General features: G+C 45.4%; 1 protein-coding gene across 1 annotated transcript in view; it reads left to right on the forward strand.

The window, feature by feature from the left end:
- The window catches only part of DHX37 (DEAH-box helicase 37), a 308,890-nt gene that overhangs the window by 43,545 nt on the left and 238,804 nt on the right, over window positions 1-26,541 (forward strand). The window contains exon 3 of the mRNA XM_086942683.1: window positions 24,672-24,838. Coding sequence (XP_086798809.1) covers window positions 24,672-24,838 — 167 coding nt within the window. The remainder of the gene's footprint in view (window positions 1-24,671; window positions 24,839-26,541) is intronic.

The raw sequence follows: 26,541 nt of genomic DNA on the forward strand, positions 1-26,541 counted from the left end.
ACCGGAGGAAGCTAGGTTCCGAGCAAAACTGAAAACATTCCTTTACACTAAATAATTGTCCGCCCTGCTTTTTGTGCTCCCTGCACGCTGCCTCTCCCACTTTTAGCGCGTGGACACGCCGGTGTGCGTAACGCAGCGCTTTACAAATGTCCCAATAATAATAATAACACCCACTAGGCTAGCGTCACCAGCGCTGGAGGGCAACAAGGCAAAGGCCATGGGGCAGCAACCTATGTGCCGATTTACCGGGCTTTGGTAATGTTGATGGTCTTACTCGTACCAAGAATACATTCTTAAAAGCTTTGTTAAACCTACCTTATAGTACCCCAACATTACTGTGTCACTAAGGTATGGGATCAAAGGTGTTGCAGACCTAATTATGTTCAGACCACTGTTCTACTGGTCCAGAATTTAGCACACAGAAGAACTGGCCGTTCAGAAAGTGTATACAAGAGCTTATAGCCATGACACCGTGGCTCAGTTACGGGAAATCTTGACTGATGACCCTGGGACTCCAAGAAATGTGGGATCAACCCACTATGATCACCAGGGGTACTCGCAATCTTTTAAAGTCACATTTCTGGTTGCATGTAAAGGTGTCCTGGTGTCAAACAGTGAGACATGGAAGTGTCACTGACCATTGTTTGGACAGTGTCCAAAGTTTTAGCTGTTTTAAATAAAGTTACCCCTGTGTTGTCCACAAATCTACAAATGAGTTTCAGATATGGCATCTTACCTCTAAGAGGTTTTAGTAGTAATTGGTCAGCTGTCACCCTTCCTTTGCTCCTTGACTGTTGCCCAAGATTTGTTTCATGGAACAAAACTAAAGCACGTTCTCTTTCTTTTCTCCACTATATCTGGCTCATTGGGAACCGTGGATCCTACCTATATTTTGTTTTTTGCGGGTTGCTCAGTATAGAGAGGCGTTTCCTGTACTGAAATCCAATCCAAGAAGTGCGGTCGTTTTTAGTCTGGTTCGTTGTTTACAAACAACTTGACACATCCAATGTAACACGCTATTATGATGCAATGAATTGTATTTATGTATGTAAATAGTTAAGATCTTCTATAGTTGTTTTTCTTATTTTAAACATGTGGTATTTAAGTTTTTGTTGGTTTATCCAGTGAGGCCTGCGCTCTTTCGAGATCAGACCTTTGTAGGGCGTGTGGCTATACGCTCTCTTGTCAATCTCTCTCTAGAGACTGGGGTGGTTCCCATCAGCTGGAAGCAGGCGGTGGTGTCTCCGATCATTAAAAAGCCATCTCTTGACCCGTCTAAGCCGGAAAGCTACCGTCCCATCTCACTGCTGCCCTGGCCAGCTAAGTTGACAGAGGCCCATGTCAATCTGGCCCTGTCTGAACACTTAGCCCGGTCCAATGCCCTCGATCCCACACAGAATGGATTCCGTGCTGGCCACAGCACGGAGACTGCCCTTCTGGTGATGGTGGAACATCTCCGAGCAAGGTTGGATGCTGGACAGTCGTCGGCGCTGATCTTGTTAGATCTCAGCGCCGCATTTGATACCGTGTCGCACAGCATCCTCCTTGGGCGGCTCGAAGAGATTGGTATCGGCGGCCAGGCGCTGCAATGGTTCCGCTCCTTCCTAGACAACCGTTCCTTCTGTGTTGCCATCCCTCCCTTCAAGTCCGGGTTCCAGCCTCTGGCCATGGGGGTTCCGCAGGGATCCTCGCTGAGTCCCACGCTGTTCAATCTCTACGTGAGACCGCTGGCTGATGTCGCAAGGCAGTGGGGCCTAACCATGGTCTCATATGCCGACGACACACAGCTGGCGGTTACTCTCAGCGGGGATGCGGAACAGGATGCCCCCAGGTTTCAGTCCGGACTGAAGGCGGTGGCCAGCTGGTTGACAGGTAACTGTCTCCAGCTTAATGCCACAAAAACAGAGGTGATGGTTGTCGGGAAGGGAGTGGAGCTTTGGGGCGATCAGTGGTGGCCTTCGGAGCTTGGCCCCACCCCGACCCCGGTGTCGGAGGTGAAGAATCTTGGGGTCTGGCTAGACGCTGGTCTCACATTCATAGGGCACACCAAAAAAATCGCAGCCTGTTGCTTCGGTCTCCTTAGAGGGCTTAGGCCGGTGCTTAAGTTTTTCGACGCCCCGACTAGACAGCTTGTGGTCCAGGCAACCATCATCTCCCGCCTGGACTACGCCAGCTCATTGCTGGCGGGGGCTAATCAGGCTGAGTTAACCCGTCTGCAGCGGGTGCAGAACGCCGCGGCGAGAGCCATTGTTGGACTTCCTAAGTTCTCCCCGGTGTCTCATGTCATCCGCTCTCTGCACTGGCTCCCGGTTAGGAAGCGTATTCTCTTCAAGGTCCTGTGTCTGACCTTTAAAATTCTCAGAGGCATAGGCCCTGAGATCTTGGCCAACTCCATCTCCTTCTATGTCCCTACCCGCAACCTTCGATCGCAAGGTCAGGCCCTCGCTGTTGTCCCCAGATTTAGGCTCAGCAGGATGGGTGGCCGCTCCTTCAGGGTTAGAGCTGCGCTAATCTGGAACACCCCCCCCTGTTGAGATTCGGCTGATAGAGGACTTGCTGTCGTTCCGTAGAGCCATAAAAACTTTTCTATTTTAGCTTCCTTGTTTCAGCACTTCTGTTGTATTTCGCCCTGTTGTGTTATGTCTGCTCCGTGTCTCTGCGCCGGGATGCTCCTTCGCTGGAGTCGCTGTGCGCATAATAAATTGTTATAACATAACATAACATAACATTATGAGGAATATCCTCCAAAATTAGTATAACCAATCAAAACTATCCCTTAACTCTTTCACTGACTCCTTATTGCTGCCTCACATAGAAGCGAGTGGGAGACAATTGAAGCCTTTGTAAACATGGCGCAGAAATCTAGAACAAGCCCAACATGGAACTAGTAGGAAGGCGGAACGATGATTAAACATGGATAGCCAAAGATGTAGCGGTAGACATTCCGTCTTTGCTGGATCAAATATTTGTCATACAAGAGGAAAGATGGGTTGAGGGGAGTTCTGTACCCTCTTAATAATGTTGGGAGACCCAGGTGAAGCAAACTGTGAGTGATAAAAACCTTCCTCCCCACTTCAAGGTGCTCTACGCAAACCGCTGTTCCATCATGATGTCTCCTCTGTGCCCACTTGGAAGGTGCTGTCCGTGGTAACTCTCTGCTCTGGACATTGCTGTCCCTTTAGGAGACCCTCCCCTGGAATTCAAGCTACTTGTCAACTCTGCTCTTGAACCCTCAGACTTGTTATCACAGCAGAGGACAGGCTGGCCCTTGACTAATGACCACTTGAGAACACATGGGAATCGCTGCTCTTCTAGGGGCCCTGATCCTGGAGTTGCCGCTCCAAAGCGGCTTCCTGGTAGGAGCTCAGCTCCAGAACGCACCGCAGTTTCAGAAGCCCTGTCCAGGGAAACACTGCTTGTTCAAGAGCACTGTCCATTTAGTAGCCCTGACCCATTAATCATTGCTCTCGGAAACATTGCTTTTTCAGAAGCCTTGACCTTGGAATCTATTGTGGAAAATCCACTTTTACGCCTGGTCCCCGTCCTTTTTCTCTGATAAGCACTGCTGTTATCTTGACGTTGCACAGTGAGAAACCATTAACTGGTTTTTCAGTGCAGGTGTTTCCATAAAGGTATATGAATGACTTGTATTCATTTTCTCAGCTCCCGGTGCATGTTCTGCCTGTTCTTTGCAGAACGGAGCTGCATGCGGGCCTCAGTTGGGTCTGCACAGCAGCAAGGGGTGAGGGTCCCCCTGGAATGCTGCTAGGAGAGGAATGTCCTTCAGTGAATGCTCCATAGAACTGGCACAGCTGAGATACAACGGGGGGCAGATCTACTCTCATCCCTCCTCCACTGACCTCTAAGGTCAAAGACCAACAAAACTGTTTAGTGAGACTAGGCTTGGTATTCAGTGGGAGGATACCAATGGGAATGAACCAGACGAGGGAAGCTCCCTTTTTAAACGTTACCGGCGTAAAAACTTGAACTCACCACTCGTACAGCTGGATCTTTGGCCATAAAGGAGAGACCATCGGATTTTGTAGGTTAAGGAATTACAATTCAGGGTCCCCCTCACCACCAACCTCTGGATTGGATTGGAATGCACAAAGGCATACTTCCATGGTTTGTTGTTTGAGAGTCTTGGAACCACAGAGCCTTTGAAATGGGGCACAAGGGGGAAACGTTTGGGCCTGATAGCTCCTGAGTCCAGGCTGGAACACGGCCGGACGTCAGACAACAAAAGGATAACCAGACCCAACGACTTGTGCGGTGGATATCAAGTCTGCTGAACTGTGACGTGGGAGGGGTGATCCAAGAGCACCCAAGAACTTGTTCTTGTGATGCAGACCAGTTGTAACTGGTCTGACACTGGGCATGGTGAAAATGTGGTTTTGGAACTGGAAAGTGAATGGCAAAGCTAACTTACACTCACTGTGAACTGGTATCCCTTAGGGGAGGTTCCAGAGGAAGGCGAGGACTTTGAAGTTAACACCAAGGACTGGGCGGGTGCGGAAGAGGAGTGGGGAGGGGGCTGTGTACTAGCTTAGACAGACGTAAAAAGGCCATGTTGTTTCCCCATGACTGCTGCACCTGGGTCTGCAGAGCCTGCAGCGTTTACTGAGAGGTCTGGGACGCTTCCACTCTGGGCTCACTCTCTCGTGTGAGACTCATTCCCCGGTCAAAGGGAAGCCATGGAAGATGACGGGCAGCAGAGAACTCTGTGAGTTTTAGAGCTGTAGAGCTGCGGGGAATAGATATACACATATGTAAATGTAAATGTACAGGAATTTATATAGCGCAAATCACCAACCGGTTTCTAAGCGCTTGCTTAGGGAACCCGTCCTGGTATTCCCCTGTGAGATAACCCCGGCAGGGTATCCGCAAGGTGAAAGCCAGGCATCCCGCCGCGAGGGGCCATTGTGGAGATTAAGCAAGCTATATGGTATGTCAATGTATGTATGCATATGTTTATGTCAATTTAGGGTCCTATAGTGCACTTAAGTTGGAGTCCGCTCTGCCATGCGTGGCCTGCATGGCCGGTGCACAGCAGAGGATGCTCTGCCCGCCGCCCTGAGCGGGCTAATTTTTCACCAAGTTCCTAGTTTGTAATTGGTGTTCCTCGAGAGGTAGGGTGCAGGCAAGAGGTCTTCCACTGCAGGTAACTGTTTACTGTAAGGAAAGTTAAATGTAAGATATCCACATGCATTTAGGACATCATTCTGATGGCAGTGGGAAAATGAAGCGACCATATTACACTGGACATTAACAATAATACAGAGTTTGCTCTGGTGTGCAGCACTGCCACATCATCACGCATTTCACAGCTCAGAACGGGTGACAGTGAAGTAATAATACACGTTTTCCCGTTCTGATCCCCAAATATTTGTTGTTTTTTAAAAGTTTAATTTGCTAGAATTTCTACAGGAAACACTGCATGGTCTGTGTGATATTGCCTCACAACTTGTAATCCTGATTCCCACAAATTCCCATCCGAATGATGTTTTAATAGGAAACTCGTGGAGCATACATGATTTTTAGGTTGAGCCTAGCCTAGCGCAGTGCGCATGCGCTGCTCTACGGGAGGCTTCTTGTGAGCACTCCACACTGTTCCAAAACTTCTCTGTGGGAGTTAGTTACCTCCTACATATGCTATTGGCCTTTGCGTGTTGCTTTCAGTAATGGAAGCACGCAAATGGCCAAAGATGGCAGCATGTTCGGCCTTTCTTCCAAAAGTTAACTCCCACGGCCTAAGGCTCTCGGTAGCGAGCAGTGGCGTGCTGCATCTCAGGAGGATCAGGTTACTGATTAACCATGACCGCGCTTGTTCTATTGCTATAATGTATGTTGCTGCTGGCTCTGACCTGTGCTTCACAGGGGAGATTGGATCGGGGAGTTGCGTTTGATAGTGCACGAACAGCTTCACAATCAGGCGGCAAGGCTTCCTCCCTCAGCATTCGCAGATCTCCTCCCTCCCTCCACTATTGCTACACTGATGCTCAGGGGAATACTTTAAACAGCCTGCGTCTCGCACACCTACAGGCTGAGTCCTAGCAAGGGGAGCTCCACCTCTAATCGCCACCACAGGAGGCTGCTGCACCCGCTCACCAATAAACATGCCAGAGGTACTCCGGTCGCCAGGATCTGCCTAGAGCCATTCATGGAACCGGCACACAAGGAACACAAAGACGTTACCCCTCTGACATCGGGTGCAACCACGCATTACCCCTAAAACAGTTGTCGTCATTCTGCCCGCTCCATTTCCGGATCTTAGGCGTGGCCAGCATGCGCACCATAATTACCTTAATCCCCTTAAAGGGAGCGCCCGCATTTGTCCCGTAAAGCTCTAATGTTATCGGAGTGCCTTGTATTGTTTATTTTATTTTCAGGCTCACCAGCTACAGAAGAGATAACCTGAAGCTGCAGAAATACTGTTTGTAACCTGTGTTTTTTTTATTTCTAAAAAATATAATTTACTATCTCGTATTGTTTCATAGTCCCCCGAACACTCCCCATTTAGTATGCTCCGTTCCTCTTTCCTTGCCCCTCATCCCTGTATAACTCACCCTCAGGACTCCCATGCAACCGGGGGAACTGTGAAGCACCCCCAATGCCTCTCCTCACCCAGCAGCCACCATGCACCGCTTTACACAGGAGGAGAATGAGACCTCGATAGAGCTGAGCAACATCCTGGCTCTGGGCGGTACAAGAGGGCGGCGGGGCGCGGAGCTTCCTACCACTGCTTCTAGATTCAAAGAATTTGCAGCATCCATGGGTGCAAATCTGTCCTACCTCCTTAATCCTAGGAGTTACTATGGAGTGCAGACAGAGGCACAGTAAGATGCAAGGGGGTCTGGTGTGTGCTAAAAGAAATAGCTCAGTGCCCTGGCATAGGGTGACCACTTTTTCATTCCGAAGCTTTGCTTTTACATATTATGAGCCAAGACTACAAGACTACAACTCCCAGAATGCACTTGCATGTAAAAGGAAAGTCCAGGATGGGAACATTGGCTGTCCTGGTGACCTATTCTGAAAAGGGAGTGGTGATGGACAGAGTATCTGAATTAAACAGAACACTCATACCCAGTCAACAGATCAGGGCTTGATCCATCACCGTTTTTTAGCTCACTGCACCATCCCAGCTCAGAACCTGGCTATATGCAAATCAGTCTGTCCCTGGCCCAGTGCATCATGGGAACAGGGCAGACCAAACTACCAAGCCAATTCTTATACTGGGAAGGAAACAAGCTTCCGGGGACCGGTTTCTGGCATCACAGCCGTCTTCGGCCCTGACAACATCAGGCCAGCCTACCCTCTAGGGTAGTGCACTGCAAAAACAATTGGAGTGCAGTGGGCCTCTCACCCCCTCCCCGTGCCATGGTACCACTGCTGCTCTTGTGCCCTACACAAGACTAGGGCAGAATTATTACAGACCCCTATGTTATTTACTACTGTTCAATTTGACACACTTTGATTTTTGTTTAACGTAGTCTACCAACATGCAAAATAGTTGTTTGTGTTTCTGTTCTACGTGAGAACCAATGCATATCGACCAAAATAACATCCATGCTGTACACCTGTCAGTCCATTTTCCACCCTTGCTATTCCCTCTTGTTATGCAAAGCAGTGCCAGTGGTCTATCTGAAGAAGGAGGCGTTTAATGTGTTGTTTGGCGTGTTTGCCTCAGAGTTGTCTGACTTTATTCATTGTGTCTGCTGAAGCTGTTGCCGCAGCGTCCGTTGCCAACGTGGTACAGAGATCAAAACAGGCCGGTTTAAGTTGCTAAAAGAGAATGTTTACTGACGGTGTGAGCTCCTCAGACGATGGTCTGTACGGAGTGATCGCCTGGTGGCACTCGAAGCTTTAAATACGCAATGACGTGTGTAGTCTAGTGGGTTGCAGGCTGCAAACCCGAAGGGATGTCTGTGAATGAAGTGCTCTCGCTTCTGAGACACCCTCACTGGAGGTCCGTACATGTGGCTGCTGCTGAGACATGCTCTTTAAAAATCTCACTTGTGCAGGCTCTCGGACCGTGACGTAGGCAGCCAATCAGCTGCTGAGTGTTTGATGTTTGGAGGAGGGACCACCTGGCAACATCAAACTACCCCTTTTTAACTGGAGCTTGGAAAAAGGGATAAAATGAGAGGGACACTGCTAAATATAACTGAAAACTTCCTTCTCCCTACATTTTGGTATCAGTGAGCACATATTACATGCGACTGTTTAAGCCAATGGTTAAACCAAGAAAATGAAAGGGCGTGAGGAGCACTCCGTTTTTTTACCAAATTATCCTTCTTATCCACTGGTGCTCCGATTAATCAGGGTAGTCACTCCTGTGCTATTAATGATAGTTATGATGGGTTTTTAAATCCACCTAATCGTGCACTGTTCACTTGGTGCTCCGCACCTTAATTATTCATCACACGTTTACTTGACTGTTGTCAATATTTTTATTCTTATTTTAAGGTACTACTTCCTTTGTTACTACTTGTGTATTATTTTCATTTTTCATATCACAAGCATATGTTTCATTAACTCAGTTGTACAAACATTGGTTCTTATTTACACTTATTTACATATACAATGCTTTGGCATTACATATTCTCATACAATAAACATTAATCATCATATGAGCCCAATGCATTTCGGCGCCTCTACGGTGCCTTCATCAGGGGCGACTCTGGTATCTGTGGTGTCCAATACTAATATATGATCGCCTCACTCGATGTTGCTAAAAAAGAGATCACTGTTTAGGGTAATCCCGCTGCCATTTGGTTGTTACAACCAAATGGCAGCCGGACCCTAAACACGGAGATATTCTTTGGCAGATTAGACTTAACACGTTGGTGAAGATAAGATTATAAACATTGGTGAAGATAAGAGAGCTCAGATTACCCTAAACAGTGATCTCATTGATTGGCTTTCTTGTCCATATCCTGTAGCTTGTTTCTAATTCAATGGCATTTCTTCTTCTTCTTCTTGCGTTTATACCTCCCCAGTGCCTAGCTTTGCTACCCTCCATTGCCAGGGTCAGACACTCCCCCAAAAAGTGGCCCACATTCCCCAATGGTTGGTATTTTTTTGTATTGTTTTTTTAACTTTGGAAAAGTTTTATAAGATTTGTTAGCAGACAGGAAATACAGGTAAGAAAGCACAAATAAAGTATTCTGCATAAAGGGTGATAACGAAAAACTGTTTGGAAAAAAATGAATATTTCAATGTCAATGAGTGTTACTTTTTTTGTAGTTTTGTTTAACATGAACTCAGTATGAAGTCACTGGAGCAATTACCATGAGCACCAGCTGCTTTGCAGGATATCAAAATCATTTTTAGGTCGAGCCTAGCGCAGCGCACATGCGCCGCTATGCAAGGTTTCTTGGAACTGCTCAGCGTGAGTCTGACTTCCCCCACATATTGGGTTGGCTTTTGCATGTGTCTTTCAATAATGAAAGCACACAAATGGCTAAAGGCGGGTTCATGTCCCACCTCTTTTATAATGTTCACTTCCATGACGTTTTGCCTGCGGGAGCGAGCAGCGGCGCGTAGGGTGGCAGCTGCATTCCTCGTGGGTCAGGTTACTATCTACTTGTGTTTAATATGTTACATCGGATTTAATGTCACTTCCTGGTTGTACGAATGAAGGTAACTTTAAACTGGAAGTAGGTTTATCCCTATCAGTAGTGAAACACGCGGTCTTGCGGTTTCATTTTAACATCTACTGCATGGAACATCTACTGCATGCTGGGAGCTGTAGTCTTGGTTTCCTTCAATTATACTAAACTGATTGAAGTGCCAGGTCACAGCGGTCTAAATGAAATGCTGTGGACAGAACATACTGCTATACAACATGCTGCACCTAGAGAGACCGTGACAATTAAACATTACAACTCAAAAATATTTGTCAGACAGTTTGGCAGCTCCGTAAGCAGCACCACATTGCTAGCTCGAAAAGCAAACTTGTTTTTCTTCTTATCGAAAGCCCGTCGGTTTGCAAGAGGATCCTACGGGCCCTCATTTATTTAGAGTTCAAAGCTCTCAAATGAAAAGGGTGTTTGCTTTGTCTCACAGGACGACGGAAGCTGCAGACACTTTACCTTCAGCCTCTCCCAGGCTCCTTACTCCGAATTCATTTGAAATTAGTTTGGCTTTTGGTTAACAGGCTTCTCTTTATGTAAATGTTAAGCTGCTTTGACATGTGCGTTCCGTTATTGCTTGGTTCTGAGTATTTCTTGTTTTGTTGTGTTAGCGTTTGGTAAACATTCTGTATTTCTGGGCAAATCTCTTTTTGTAGCACATTAACATTTGTATCATCTCCAAGGCTTAGATTTTACTGCAATTTTATCGGGCTCGATATACAACCAAGGGCGTATTTATATATATATATATATATATATATATATATATATATATATATATTTGTCAAAATAAATACACATTTTTGCATCTGTTTGTTTTTAGTGGTCTCGTGTGCATTTTCTTTTCATTCTATAACACTGTCCATTGTACATTTTGTGTCTTTACACTATAAAACACAGTGCTTATATTATCATGGCTGCCTGCAATTCTACTAATGTTGGTCTCTACCTAGCCCTCTTCCCGCACCAGTAAACAAAACAAACCTGTTTTTACGCTGCAACAGCATTAATCCCTTTGGTGCTTAGGATGCCCCCCGGCCGTCATACGTCACGGTGGGCGTGTGATAAGGATGGCCGGGGGCCGTCCAACCCCGCCCGCTCATTAATTCTCCCGCACAGCAGGAGAATTATCTCAACATGCAAGGGGTTAATACAGCATGCCCCCCTTTTTTGCCGCCACCCTCTCAATATATCATAATAATGCTGCCGAGGTCAATAGTCACACGTGTGCTCGTCACCATTACACCGGCCATGTCCCGCCTTGGCACCCATGCTCCAGGCATGCTGCCCATTCATCTCCAACGCATCTTGGCTCATTTCATATCGACTTTAAAAAGTGTATGAGTTTTCGAAAATGTTGAGTGTGTGGGCATGCTAATAGGGGATAATCTGATGCATGGCTAAACTTATAAGGTCCCAAAGGCGAGACCTGTTGGCTATGCCAATGCTCGTTATTTTTTGGATTCAGAGGGGAATGGACGAAGGGGAGATTGGTACTCATTTCTCATGGGCACAGAAGAAATACGATTGCTTAACTCACGGACCATGTACCAAAATGGAAAGGTAGTCACTTATTGGTCAAGTAGTTCTTTGCCATGCATAACACCTACAACGATTCCTGGCATTCGAGGTAATAGCGCTTTGGATCCTAAGACTTATAGTTGTGCTTTTTTTTGTCCGACCATGCAAAGTGCTGTTGGCAAAAATCTATGACTAGCTGAAGATGTTCCACCTAATAGAGCGGCATTTGCAAGCTTTATATCAACATTTAGAAATATGTCATTTTTGTTGGAATTATTGAAAAGAATACGTTCCTAAATTATTGCTGGCTTCTGATTCGTTCATAGGCTTGTTAGTCCCTCCATAGTACCGCTCTATCTTCATTCGTAACCTCCCATGGGGACTGGCTCTTTTAGTTTGGTTGTTACTCAGTGAGTCTGTAAGCACTATTTTCTTTAAGTAGTTTCTCCTACTGCAGGCACGACAAGCTTTCCTGTAACATTGTTTTGAATGTGGCTTCTCACCAATAAGCCACACCCAAACACTGCACCCCCACCTGGAAGGCAAATATATCACTGCACCTTTGAATAATATACAGTTTTAAACATGTCTTACCACCCCTGGCACAACAAGACTGCAACACAAAACAAACAGCACCTTTGGAAAAGGAGTTTTATTTAACAAAATGCAAAGACTCTATCACTTTTAGAATAAGGCTCGGGGTTTATTACATAATTCTCTCTAAACAAAGGCTGCCTCAGATACCAAATGCATTAGATTCAAATATATGTAGCAACTTATAATCTAAAGCCATGAATCAATAACTTAGCAAACTATAATACTGATTAATAAACAAGCAATAACTGATATAAGATAAGATACACTGGACGTCCTGCAAGAGATCAGAAAGATATATGTACAGAGTAGAGGATCCCTCTGGATGTGCACCTCCCACACCACAAAGAAACACCTCAAACGATCACAGCCACTGGCTCACATCACAATGGCAATAACCAGAAAACTCAATACATCACCTGATGCATACACTGCCCACTTCTGGCCGGGGAAAGTCTTCACACACAGCTCAGCAATCAGGGTTCAATCCGAGATAGACACGTCTACCCTCACTCTGAATCCAAACTTCCACTTCCAACTTCCACCAGACCAGTGGAGGCTCCCCCTTTTAATACAAGTGGGAACATTGGTTGAAGCTTCTAGCAAGCCTCGCCTCCTTTTCCCATCAGATTCCGTACCACTCCGTGCCGGGGACACAGCATTGGTTGATCAGGCCTTTGCTATGACTTCGAGAAGGAGTGTAGCAGGGTTTCCGTTCTCCCACAGAACTGTGCATAGAGATCTAGAACCTCAGTGAGTTAGGATGATCCAAAAACTCATCTCAGTGTCAGAAATCTCTTTACCTAGCTAGCTACAGTGTCTCATGGATCATTATGGAGTGATCCATGTATTAGACAAACCAGAACATGATCTTTAGAATACCTCAGGAGTCGTGGAACACATGAACACTCTTTCGTTATATAATCATTTCAAACCAAAACTGAGAGTCAAAGAACACAGGTGCAAGTTTGAAATATTTATTATTCAATGCAAAGTTCTCAAACGCAGTATCTTGTATAATACCAAAATGCAGATTATAAAAATCAGAGTCAGCAGCATAGTCACTAATCCATAATAAGCAAAAGGTGCTAGCATGTTATAATGCAATTTCTATAGAAATCTGTATCACCTATATTTCGCGCACCCTATCTAGCATATTATATTATATCTAAGAAGGTCTCATCCGGGTTTTAGCAGGGCGGCCCCATACCTCTCAATGTCAGTAGGAGCAGTTCACATCAACCGCTACCAGCTCTCTTCATGCGCAGCACCAAGTGTCTGCGTTCATTCCGTGTAACTCTATCTTAAACCCGCGTAGAGCCCAAAATGTTGGCATCAACATTATTTGTGTTATGTCTAATGTGGTGCGAGGATCAAGCCTCCCAGCAACCTTGTGTTAGGTTAATTTCAGAGTGTGCAGCTCTCAGTGTGCAGACAGTTGTACCAAGTGTACCAGGCAAAGCTGATAGCATAGAAATAACATATTATTCTCAAATAAACCACCTCACCGCTTCTAGGGTGAAGGCGACAACAACAAGTATGTGTCGTGTGCAAAACTGAAGCCGAAGGAAAAAAGGCTGTTTAAACATGTAATGCACTCATGCTAACTTAACGCAATATATGTAATGAAGTATCCATATGACACCCCCCCATTGGTCCGAGCACCGTCAAACATAAGGGAAAAGGCAATAATAAACCAGATACAAAGATTGAAAGCAAAGTTCAATAATCTTGAGCTAAAATAAGCTAAAAAAATATGTGTGAATGTATATGTATGAATGCCTACAGTGGCCTCAAATCTAAAAATTAAAAACAAAACCTTCGAACTAAAAGTCATTCGCCAGGCCTCAAAATTATGAAACGTAGGACCAGGCTGCATCAAGCCAAATGTCTGTAAGAGAGAAAAAAATGTTTTAAGGCACTTATCCGATATCCAAAGCCATGTGCCATGTTGACGTTATCTTCAGCGACATCACGTGCTTGAACTCTCCATCAGCTGAACACAGTTCATCAATCCAAGTCAACGAGAGGAAAGGCATTTTTCACAACAAATCACTCCTTCAGACATGTCATGAGTGGAAAGTATATGCAAAGAAAGTTGCAACAGCCTCCAGTATGAAATCACTGCCATCATCCGAAAATAGTTCAGCAATCCAATTCAGCAATGGGAAAGAACATACGTGCTCCTCCAGCATCGGATCCTCCTGTAACGTCAGAGGACAACTCGGTGGGTTCACCAGATCGCTGTGTGTCAGAAAGGCATCCGCCGCTGCAGAGATCTCCCATTGGCCCAGAACTCCATTTATTGCTGCCAAGGCCATAACTCTCTCGCCAGAACAGATCAACTCATGAGCCACCACGGGACGCATTAGCTGATCAAAATCGACGTCAGGAGCAGTCCTCAAGCACAGGCACAAATCAATGGCCCAATCGAACTCGCAGCTCAGGCAGTGAAACACAGGTTGGACACACGTGAAGTCGGTGAACCGAAATGACAATCTATAGGCCGTGCTTAATGCTGCAAGCGGCAATGTTCCATAGTAATTGAGCATCCGATTACGGCACATTGTCAGGAGGCGTTGAACGGCGTCTTGTGCAGGATGGGCATCCATGTTTTATGAAGAAAAACACCAACAGAATGCCTGCGGCTACAGCCAGTAACACAGGTAGTCCACCAAACAAGCTCGAAAAAATAGTGTGGAAAAACGTGGGAATGATACTAAAAACCTTTTCAAACGTAGTCACGAGGCCACTGCTGACTAACTTGAAAAAATGTGCAAGGCCGGTCGTTGAAGAAGCATTAAAAATCTGGTGTACCAGCTCGCAGAAATGAAACGGCAAATCAGTATTTAAAAGCGCCTGCACCTCTGTGCGGGTGTTGGCTATGTGAAGGACATAAGTTTCCCGGGCCGAACTCAGGGTCACTTGTTTTTGAGACAAAAGGGCCCTTATTCTGCTTAAACCATTGAATTTTGCTTCCAAGGTTAGAATCCGTGGCCAGATGGAGACATCTGAAGAACCATGCGTGGGTGGGTATAGAACATTCTTGCAGCACACTACACGCTCTGATACAGTTACCACATATGCCACACCAATTAATAAACCACAACATAATTCGTTGTTTAAAAGTAAATAACTTCCATTAGCTAACAATGTGAATGTGGGAACCACTGCTGGAACTGGCGTGCCTTTTAAAACACATGCTAAATTTGGGCGGTCCTGATTACAAGAACCGTGTAACTGAATGTGTCTGCATATTAATGAATGGTCAGGTGACTGTGTGCATTCCTCACCATTAAGATTCACTTCTTTCCCATCCTTCAGACATCTGTATGTGTATGGTAATGACCATGTCTCATGTAGGAATGCATTGCCTAGCGGTTCATATCGTCCTATAGCAATATATCGCATACAGTTAGTAAATTTATATAAAGGAAATGGTAATGTAATTAAACCATGAATAAGCCACGTGGCAGTAGTGGTTTCAGCAACAGAAAAAGGCAAGGATTCTAGCTTCTCAATATGCAACATAGAAAATGATGCATCACGCATTGAAAGCATGCGCTGTTTATCAGTAAGATTAAAAGGGGCAAAAAGTGATGAAACGTTCAATGAGGTCCAGGGAACTCGACCAGCCTTAATTGTCTGTAGAGTCCAGGCAAACTGCATTACAGAACGCAATTGATTTTGACCATGGTATAACGTGGACACTTCATCATGTACAATATCAACAACAGAAGAAACAATATTATCCAATGTGTAAATTCTGGAAGAAAGCGTGTTAATACTATTATCGACCACTGCAAGCACTTTTTCCAAATTGGCTTGATCAATAGCCCTCAGGCGTTTAGCTGCTTCGACTTGTGAAAATTTCCAAATTTCATTGTAAATAGCATAAATAAAGCGTTTAGACCTACCCATAGTCGGGCCTTTTATAAAATCATTTAACTCTATATTCTCATTCAACTGGGACAGATGCAGTTTTACTGCAGCTAAAGTGGAATGTTGTAACCAGTTCTGACACAATTTGCCTACTGAATAAGTTGTAACAGTGTGATCTGAGTCAAACCTGGGATCTGGCCTGATGTGTGTAAATCCTTCAGACAAACCCAAAAAACGACGTTGGCAAGAATCAGAGCTTCTTTGCCATAAAAGCCACCCATCTGGATCAAAACTGGAAATATTAAAGGAGGAATTCTGCAAAAGTGCTTGTATCTCACTTATGGACAATGTAGTGAAATTACTCCAACCTGAATATTCTTCCAAATCAGGGATAGTAGGGCTATTTAATTTTTTAGATGTAGCCAATCCAAAACATGTTGTTTGGGAAATAGTCGAATTTAAAAACAACATGTGATTCGGGATGAGACATGCATGATGCAAAGCCTCAGTGCCTTGTACCTGCCAATCTTTGGTACCCCAAACCGATTTAAGGTCTATAGCATCCTTCCATAACTCATAGCCATCCACAGATAACCTTTCTAGAAAGGACTTTGAATACAACAATTTTGTGTCAGTTAGTCTAACTTTTGGCATGAATTTCTATTTCACTTTAAAATAAAATGACTCAGGATTTGATTGATTAAAATCTGTAAAGTAAGAGTATTTTCCCAGAAACGTACTTGAGCTACCCTGCAAAGGAGTAGGGCAATGTTCCCACTGAGTGTAATTCACAGGAACCCGCCTGGAACTTGTCTTGTGCAAGAAATGATTCCCATAATGTTGGTAACAAAACAAATCACCATAATTGACAGAATCTAAATACAAATCCTCATCATCAAAGGCCGCATAATATTTCAAATCAGAGAACAATGCTTCTACGGCCTGAAGATCCCAATCATCAGAACGAATATTTTGCTTAATCACATCTCCCATGTTTACTCTAAGCACATTAGGAACATTAATAACTTCTGTGGGGCCATGTATCTGAAACCTAACCGCATCCCACACAATCCCATCAAGGACAGGCCAAGCAGTAATTTGTACTGAATGTAAGTCTCTCTTTAGTCTGTGTGCTGAATGTGAGGAGGAGTGAGGGGCCAATGTTCCATTAAGGTACCGAATTCCTGTTCTTTCTTTCACATAATGGCCATCAATCAGGCGGAAAAAATAAAACACAAAACCAATTGACATAAAAAGATAAAATGAAAATAGTATCAGCCAAATGTACGTCCAAGGTGGAACTAAAAAATGTTTTTTAAACAACGTGGCATATTTTGCAATAGTCGATGGTTTCTTTGAAAATTCCGAATCAGAGTCAAAAGAGAATCTGGACTGGTTAGCCAAACGAGCATGTAAATCGGACATAGATAAATCAGCAGGATCTGCATAGGTCACCTCATCAATGTTAGTAACAGGAATAGTATTTAATAAAGGACTTGATATGGCAGGCATCTCGAGGGACACCTCCTGATCTGCACCAGATGTAATAGCCAGCACAGAGTGCCTCACCATGGAAGGACAGGATACAGCCGGTGTCATGCTATGAAGAATCGGCCACCCTGTGTGTCTTGACATTGTCAATAGAAATAAATCTGTTTTCTTTACGACCTGGAAGTGGTGGTAAAATGACTGTTCTTGTGCCCTTCACTCCAAGGACCCGAACCGGCGCTCGATATGAGGGACCAAACTCCTTTTTGTTATCGATCTTCTCTCGAACCAGTTCTCCAACTTGGGGTAGCCAGCCAACTACCGGGATCTGCAACGCATCATCCAACGTGGAGGGCAAGTGTTCCTTTGCAAGACTGTCTCTGGTCTTTTGTAGATCCTGTAAAACATTGCAATGTTCATCTACGTCAAAGGCCGCGGCCTGGGCCTCGCAGTCTGCACCATCAAGGTCAGGGACGTACATCTTGATACCAAAGAGCATTTTGTATGGGGTCCGCCCACCCAGAGACCTTCTAGGGAGATTATTAAGCGCACGCTGCACGCCATAGAGGTGGGTCAGCCAGTTTCTACCAGTGCCTATAACTCGGGCTGTCAAAGATTGCTTTAAGTCGCGGTTCATTCTTTCTACCACAGAATTGCCCTCAGGCCTGTAGGGGCTTGAAAACTTCACCTGTACTCCCAACGAAACCATAGCATCCTTATACGCCTTAGAGGCGAAAGCCGGACCCTGGTCCGAATGGAAAGCACCACAAGCAAAGATTCCCACAAAGACACGCAAATCCTTAATGACAGTCCGTGAATCAGCGCTGCGATGCGGCCATAACCACACAAAGCGTGTGCATGAGTCAACTGCTACTAAGATGTATTTATACGCAGTATCAGAAGAAAAAGGACCGCAGTGATCCAAATAAACACATCCAAGTGGTTTATTAGAGATGTACAACTTTGTCTGAGGCGGACGCGCAGCAGTAGAAGGCTTGATCTGCTGACAAATGTCACACATAAGGACATAATCGCGCGTCTGTTTGTACAGTCCCCGCCACCAGAATCTCTGTTGTAGCTGAGATACAGTGGCTGAGACGCCCGCATGCGCAGACGCCACACCTTCATGAGCCGCTGTAATCAGAGAAGCTCTGCGATCCGAGTTGGGAACTAGACGCTCTCCAACTTCAGGAATTTTCACATAAGGAACCTTATCGGGACTTAAGTGGTATGTGTACTTCGAAGGGAACCCCGTAGGATATTTACCTCCCTTCGCCGTGGCAGCAACAGCCGCCAAGATGTCATCATCTATTTTGCTTTTGGACCTTGTGACTGCTGCAACTAAGTATTTAGATACCGCCGACTTCGCTGCTTCATCAGCAAGCGAGTTGCCAACAGCGTGGACTCCCACGCGCTGGTGGCCGAGAGTATGAATCACAAACACGAGCGGTAGCTTTTCTTTAAGTTCCGCTACTCGGACCCAGATCATTTTATGTTTTATTGTGCTACCTTTGGAATCACGAAAATCATTCTGAATCCAAAAGAACAAGTTCTCATTGTAAGACTGGACACAGTAGTAAGAATCACTTACGATTAAAGTTGTCACACTAGGATCTGCGTACTCCAATGCAAGCATCAGAGCGCGGAGCTCTGCTAATTGTGCAGTGCAGTCCCCAAGTGTCTGCGTGTGCACGACACTGGACTCGAACACATTGTTCACCATTGCACCGACCACAATGGCGCAAGCGGAAACGTAGGCATGTTTAGAGCCATGCGCAACCTGCGCCGAACCATCCGTGTAAATGATACAGTGGAAATCCTCCAACGGCCGCATTGCTAAAGGAGCAGGATGAACAAATTCATACTGTAAATACTCCTGCGACCGTAAAGCGGCGTCAAAAATAAACGTGACATCCTGAGATGTCAAGGAAGTAGCCCACTGAATCCACCGAGGGTGCAAAGCTTTAGAATTAGGTACACTGGCTTTCGTGACCGCCTCCAAGGCAGGACACGGGGTAACAACCAACATGCGCTTTCCCTGCGACAGGGCACGTTCTTTAAGAATTGCCATCTGCACAGCCGTTAACACTTTCTCCACAGTGGAAAAACGCAGTTCAGCCGAAGTGTACAAGTGCGACTTGTAAGCAATAGGTACAGTATCCCCCTCGTTAAAAGTCAGGTACGTGAAACCCACCGTCCCAGGGATAATTCTTATCACCAGGTTGGTCCGGTTATCACGGGTCTGTAAGTAGTCAGAAGTGAGCAAATCAGCCTGCAAAGACTGCAGAATAGCTGAATGCTCTGGCAGCCAGCATGATTTGGAAAAAGATGGTTGTACCAAGGCATATAAAGGCTTGATACGCTGGGCATATTCCGGAATGTATGTCCTCCCGAAATTTAAAAAACCCAGTAAAGACTGTAATTTTTTCAGCGTTGTCGGAGAGCGCAACTGCGCGCACTTCTCCAGGAAATGAGGAGCCAATCCCTTTCCTTCATGGTTAAGTTCATAACCTAGAAACAACACTGTGTACTCCGCAATGTGTGATTTCGCAAAGTTAAACTTGTAACCCATGTCTGCAAAGTTACAAATTATGCTGTTTACTCGACACAGATGCACCCAAAGCTCGTCGTCTGTGAGATAAATGTCATCCACATACGAACATGCAACTGGATCGAAACTCTCTAACAGAGAGACTATGCGAGCGGAAAACACTCCAGGACTATTTTTATATCCCATTGGGAGTCGTTTAAACATTTTTTGTACGCCGCCGCATGTAAAACTGGTCCATTGGGAACTTAGACCATCTAATCTATGTGCATAAAAACCATTGGAAATGTCAAGCGTGGTTTTGAACCGTTTACGCTCAAGACTATTCACTAGGGCAGAGCCGTGAGTATTCTGTACTGCACAGTTACGGCAATGCGAGTTCAAATGCCGGTAATCCAAAACTAGACGATATGAGCCGTCCGGCTTGTTAACAGTAAAAAGGGGATTATTCATTGGTGACACACACGTTTCAATTACACCTTGATATTCCAATTGTTCAAGGATAGCCGCGACTGAAGCCTTAGCTTCACGCCGTATGGGATACTGGGGTTGTGGCTGAGGCTGTGACCGTAAAGGAATCTCATGGCTAGGGGACAATTTATCCCAGCCACACTGATTTCGGTACACAGCCGGCGCATGCGCCAGAGCCCACTCTTCTGCAAAATGCAGCGCTTCCACTCTCGGTACAGTGTGCGCGAAACTGGGGAGGATTACCTCCTCCCCTCGCGGAGCTGCGAGAACAAAAGGTGGGGGCCAGTCAGCCTCCGAAAGCAAAATGTCATACGTATCCGAAAGATTCTCCCAAAATACCCCTTTTACAGTTCGCTGCATGTCACCTTCAATTAACAGGACAATTTCAAAAAGTCTTTCAGGGGGAGCAACATGTGTATCAGCTGTTTCGATTACAACATAAGTGTCAGTCGCTGTCACCTTCAACAGTGGACGGAGGGCCTCTCTCACTATGGTAATCTCCGCCGCGCTGTCCAGCAAGGTCAGAGCCCACGTCAGATTCCGAAGCCGCGTTCTCACTATCTGGGGCATATCGATGCGCCGTTAAGGCAGCGACTTTCTTCTTGGCAAACTGCGGTCTCTTAGGCGTAGAGTCGTCCCGCCGGTCCCCTTCACTTCGCGTGCGGGGCTGGCCACGTCCTTGCTGACCACCCCTGCCCCTGCCGCCCCCTCCACCACCGGTTGACGGAGCCGATGAGTCCTGAAAGGAACGAGGAGAGCGTTGGTCAGATGCCTGATACCTCTCAGGTGATTTAATCGTAGCGCGGTCGCGCAATTCATAAACACGCTCTGACTGCGCAGGTTGTGAAGGCGCCGGACTCGAGACCTGTGTCTGTTGTTGTTGTTGCTTACCCTGATTCTGCTTTTTAGGCCAATTTTGTTTTTTGGACCTGGGCTGTCCACCTGTTTCCGAAGACTGCCCCTGGGGTTGCTTCTTTTCTTTTTCAAGAAAAACCTTTGCACCCTTAGAATTGCGGCCAACCATTTTATAAGCCGCCACAATTATTCTTGCCAGCTGACGGGGTTTCTCGGCATCGGGAATTAACGCCAGACCATTGGCCACTTGAAAGTTCACTGCATCCCCTTTTACATTGGCAAGGATAATACCGCAAACTGTCTCAAATGAACCGTTCAGGCGCATACCCAACTCAACCGCCGACTCAGGTCCGTGATCATCCTGAACACGTTTGAGGATCGCAGACAGGTTCGACACTGACGGTGTGCCAAAGCACCTCGAGTAAACCGCTGCAAAAGTCTTACCCCATGTCTCACAGTCAACAAGCTCCGGGGCCAAATCTTTTGGTAAACTAAGCGTAAGAATCCGGTGTTTTTCACCCGGAGTCGTATTAGGAAACACAGCTTCCAGCTGGTCGAATTTCTCGGCAAGCCAGTAAGGAAAATCATCCTTAATGTCTGGCTTTCTGCCCATAACGGAATTCACCAAGACCGGACTTATTTTCAAGCCAGCCTGGTCTGCTCGAAGCTGCGCCCCTGCGGGGGCTGCGCCATGAATATTACGACCAATGTAATGAACAAGCGCTCTAATCACACCAACTGCGACCTCATGAAGACGCCGCAGGTCACCCACGTTACAAGTGGTGCGATTAGGATGAGGAGTAAATCCACCCAAAGCGGGCCAATTTGTGCCCGGAATGGATAAGGGACCTAACCTCGGAGCCGTTAAAGAATGGGGTAGGGCGCCACCAAACCAAACTCCGTGCTGCCAAGCGTCTATAGGTACTTCCAGTGCCCTGTACGGAGCATAAGCCGCCGGTACATCCGTGGCAGTGTATGAATGGTAGACACCCGAATTAGCGTCTACTTCCGGAAATGTCACCCAGGAATAAAACAATTCGTACGGGTACGCATGTTCCGCACTCACTACTAAAACCACAGCTAAGCCTTCCGCGGGCACATTATAACCCCGCAAGTGGTCGCGAACCGCGACTCGGCTATGCTGCGCTATTTCCACTGCCATGTTAGCACAGGAAGAAGAAAAGCTAGACAAAGAACACTTTGTAGCACAACTGGGTAGTGATTCAAAGAAACCTTTTTTAGAAGAATTCAAGCTTGAAAAGACCTATTTCAAAAACAGGTAGGTTATCCGACACCGCCGTTTACCGGAAACGGAAATGAAGGTGTCAAGGTATGAATGAAATACTACTCGAGTGTCATGAAATACGGCCAACCAATCCGTTGGGCGCCATGTAGCAGGGTTTCCGTTCTCCCACAGAACTGTGCATAGAGATCTAGAACCTCAGTGAGTTAGGATGATCCAAAAACTCATCTCAGTGTCAGAAATCTCTTTACCTAGCTAGCTACAGTGTCTCATGGATCATTATGGAGTGATCCATGTATTAGACAAACCAGAACATGATCTTTAGAATACCTCAGGAGTCGTGGAACACATGAACACTCTTTCGTTATATAATCATTTCAAACCAAAACTGAGAGTCAAAGAACACAGGTGCAAGTTTGAAATATTTATTATTCAATGCAAAGTTCTCAAACGCAGTATCTTGTATAATACCAAAATGCAGATTATAAAAATCAGAGTCAGCAGCATAGTCACTAATCCATAATAAGCAAAAGGTGCTAGCATGTTATAATGCAATTTCTATAGAAATCTGTATCACCTATATTTCGCGCACCCTATCTAGCATATTATATTATATCTAAGAAGGTCTCATCCGGGTTTTAGCAGGGCGGCCCCATACCTCTCAATGTCAGTAGGAGCAGTTCACATCAACCGCTACCAGCTCTCTTCATGCGCAGCACCAAGTGTCTGCGTTCATTCCGTGTAACTCTATCTTAAACCCGCGTAGAGCCCAAAATGTTGGCATCAACATTATTTGTGTTATGTCTAATGTGGTGCGAGGATCAAGCCTCCCAGCAACCTTGTGTTAGGTTAATTTCAGAGTGTGCAGCTCTCAGTGTGCAGACAGTTGTACCAAGTGTACCAGGCAAAGCTGATAGCATAGAAATAACATATTATTCTCAAATAAACCACCTCACCGCTTCTAGGGTGAAGGCGACAACAACAAGTATGTGTCGTGTGCAAAACTGAAGCCGAAGGAAAAAAGGCTGTTTAAACATGTAATGCACTCATGCTAACTTAACGCAATATATGTAATGAAGTATCCATATGACAGGAGCCTGTACATTCCTCTGATAAGAACCGGTTTCTACTAGCACACAGAGTGCAGAAAGCAAATGAAAGCAAAACATCACTTCTCACCTTGAAATGCTCAGAAGATGGAGTCGCTTAAGCATAGGCCACTAATGCAAGATGGCATAAGATTATGCTAAAGCCAATAGGCAAGCCCTGCCATTAAGCAAGATAAAGTCAGAAAACAGAATGGTCAAAGCCAATAGTAAGAACTCGTAATTCTCACCAATGCACAATACAATACACATTCCTGCACAATTGCACACCTTCAAATACACATCCTACACGCTCTGCTCTTGGCAAGACTGTTCCACTCAGTAACCGCTCCCACGGAAAGACAGCAAGATTACAGAAGAGAAGCAGGCAAACGCAGGACCATCCTACATTAAGGCTAGGGTGAAATAACACACTAAAATCAATTAAAATGGTGATAGTTGGAGGTCATCATAGTGTGCCAGACTACAAAAGTGGCCCGTTCACTACAAACATTCAGAGCACCATGCCCGCTTTCACTTTCTAAGCAGCCTGGGACAATTGTGACTGCTTCTTTCAGTATGTCTTGCGTTTACAAGAGTTTGAGCTATCGGTATTGTACATGACAATGCCTTTTATTTATGTGTTAATTATAAAAATATATAAATAAAAGGCATTGTTATTTGCAATGCCAATATCTTAAACTCTCGCAAATGCGAGACCTATTGCATTGCAAATGCTTGTGGATGTATGCCGCCTCTAGCAGTTGTTATCTTTAAATCCCTTAGGAATACAACTAGGTGATTTAGAATCACTTCTCATCCCTCAAATACCCTCTGCCTTTCTCTGGTTGTTGGCCTCAAATCCTATGGTCTGGTTACAGAAAATTCACAGTATCTACCTCATCCTTCCCAGAGGAGATTTGAAAACATCCGGCCCACCTGCCGGATCCCTCACTGGCTTCAGTTGCAGACTAAAGGTATTGTACATAATTGCTTTCACTGATAATCCTTCCTTAACTTTACTGACATTGATCCCAGATCTCTGCCTGCGTGAAATCTCCACTTTCATGTGATGACCGTCTCTAGTCCTGTCACTGCTCCAAATTCTGGGGTGCCAGACAAAGTCTGGGATTTCACCCAAACCAAAGATCTTCCACTTCACATTCACCTTCAAGATGACATAAGCCTTGAGGGGATGTAGAGTGCCATCAGGCATGTTCCACTCGCTGTCGCCAGCTTTGTCATTCTTCTGGTCAGTTAGGGCTCCCAACGCCTCTCGAATGATGTGCTTGAAGTGTGCTGCTATTTCTGCCCTAAATTACATTAACCTACTCTATCTCTTTCTGTAGATGACGATACGCTGAAAGGAGTAGATGCAAGCAATGCTCTAGTTCTGCCCTCCAAGAAAGCTGCAAAGAAACAAGTAATTAAGACCACTTCAGTGAAGAAACCACTGAGCAGGAAACAGAAGAAGATTCTCCAGAAGGTTTTGGAGCAGAAAGAGAAGAAGCTTGAGGTACGTAAACACTTATATTTTCGAAGACCATCAATTGCAGGAGCCTCAGATGCTCTCATTGGAGTGAAGCGATGGCTTAAATTGAATGAAGAAGCTACGAAAGCTCCAAGAACAGCTGTAGTTAGCACGAGGGTCAGAGGCTCCGGCAAGCTTGTGTGATGTGGCTGGATTGCTCAGTTTGTCATCTGATTCACCTCTCTGCTGATCACATTACCACGCGTTTGTACTAATTCAGCAGGAATTAAAAGAAATCAGTAAAATACATCAGAGACGAGAAAATTTCAACTGTGAATCTTTCAGACTAAAAAGATGTATTTTTATAAACAAAATTCCTATTTCCGAAAAAATCAAAGGAAGGTTTTTCCAAATAGTTTACAATCTTTCTAGTACTGCGTCAATTTTCTTTTCCATTGAGCCGTCCTAATAGTTTTGCGATCAATTGAATAGATTGTTTTTGAAACCATTAAGAAATGAGATAGCATACAAAAACTCCACCTGCAGTCGGTCCATGTACCTCAGAGCGCGCACCCTTCGACTCTTCCAGCTTGCGCTCAGCTGAAGCCCACCAGAGCAGAATCAATGCACCAAGTCCCATTTCCTATCAGACCACGTCCCGTAACGGTTTTAAAAAAATGTAGTCATGTCATCGGCCCTTTCTTATCGGCTCTCGACTCATCCCTGAATGAAGGAAAAGTGCATTTTAGGATGCAATAAATATTGCACGGCTTACGAAAATGGGACTGGATCCAGGGGAATAAAAAAATAACCCATATTGCGCTTATCCTTCACCTCTAAAATGTTGGAATTTCATGTAGCTGAACAAGTTTGTAATTACTAAAAAACTCACAAACTTCTTGCCGATTCTCAGTCAGGCTTCCTCACGGCCCACAGTAGCTGGTTAGTCCTGCTGTCTGTTCTGTACGACCTGAGAGGCGAGCTGGGCTCTGGCCACCTGAGGGCCCTAATATTGCTTGATCTCGTTAGCTTTCAACAAGCTTGGCCTCCATCTTACTGGACCATGCCAAGCACCGCACGGGCACTGTGGTCAAGTGGCATGAATTCTGCTTTTTGGGTAGATATCAAGCTGTTTACTTCTAGCTGTCACCGGTTACTTGTGGAGTCCCACAGTTCAGCTCTCGCCCCTCTTTGTGTAGTGTTTGTACCATGCCTTTAGTTAATGTTCTACAGAAACGGGGAGTGAGAGCTCACATGTATGCTGACAACACAAAATAACATCTTTTTATTACAAGTTTCAGAGATAAACGGATATAATTCAAAGCTTTCACTGGCCAATGCACAACCTTTACATTCACAGCTATAGGTCACCCCCGTAGGCTTGTCGCCCACTGCCCCCCGTGAATCATCATATCGTGCTGTCCTGGGCCTATTTTCAAGATGGGAGCACCCTCATCGTTGAGTGGCGACTGCGGCTCCCTTATTGCCGGCCACAACCCACGATAAGCGTTCCAATCACTCCAGACCTTTTCCCATTTTCTAGGACCGCCCCTTCCTTCTTAGATAACTTTTTCTGCCAGCGTACACCAGTCCATGTCCCGCGTCCACGGTCTGACAGGATCACAGCTCCCCAGGCTTTTGCAATATTCTTTTTGGCTTACATTAGGCCCATCTTGATCCATACCTTCTGTAGTTGGGCACCTCCGCCTCCCTCTATTTTTTAATATAGATATTTTTTTTAAGTTTTA

The sequence above is a fragment of the Lissotriton vulgaris genome, chromosome 11 (genome assembly GCF_964263255.1).
Source record: "Lissotriton vulgaris chromosome 11, aLisVul1.2, whole genome shotgun sequence".
In the NCBI taxonomy this organism is placed as follows: domain Eukaryota; kingdom Metazoa; phylum Chordata; class Amphibia; order Caudata; family Salamandridae; genus Lissotriton; species Lissotriton vulgaris.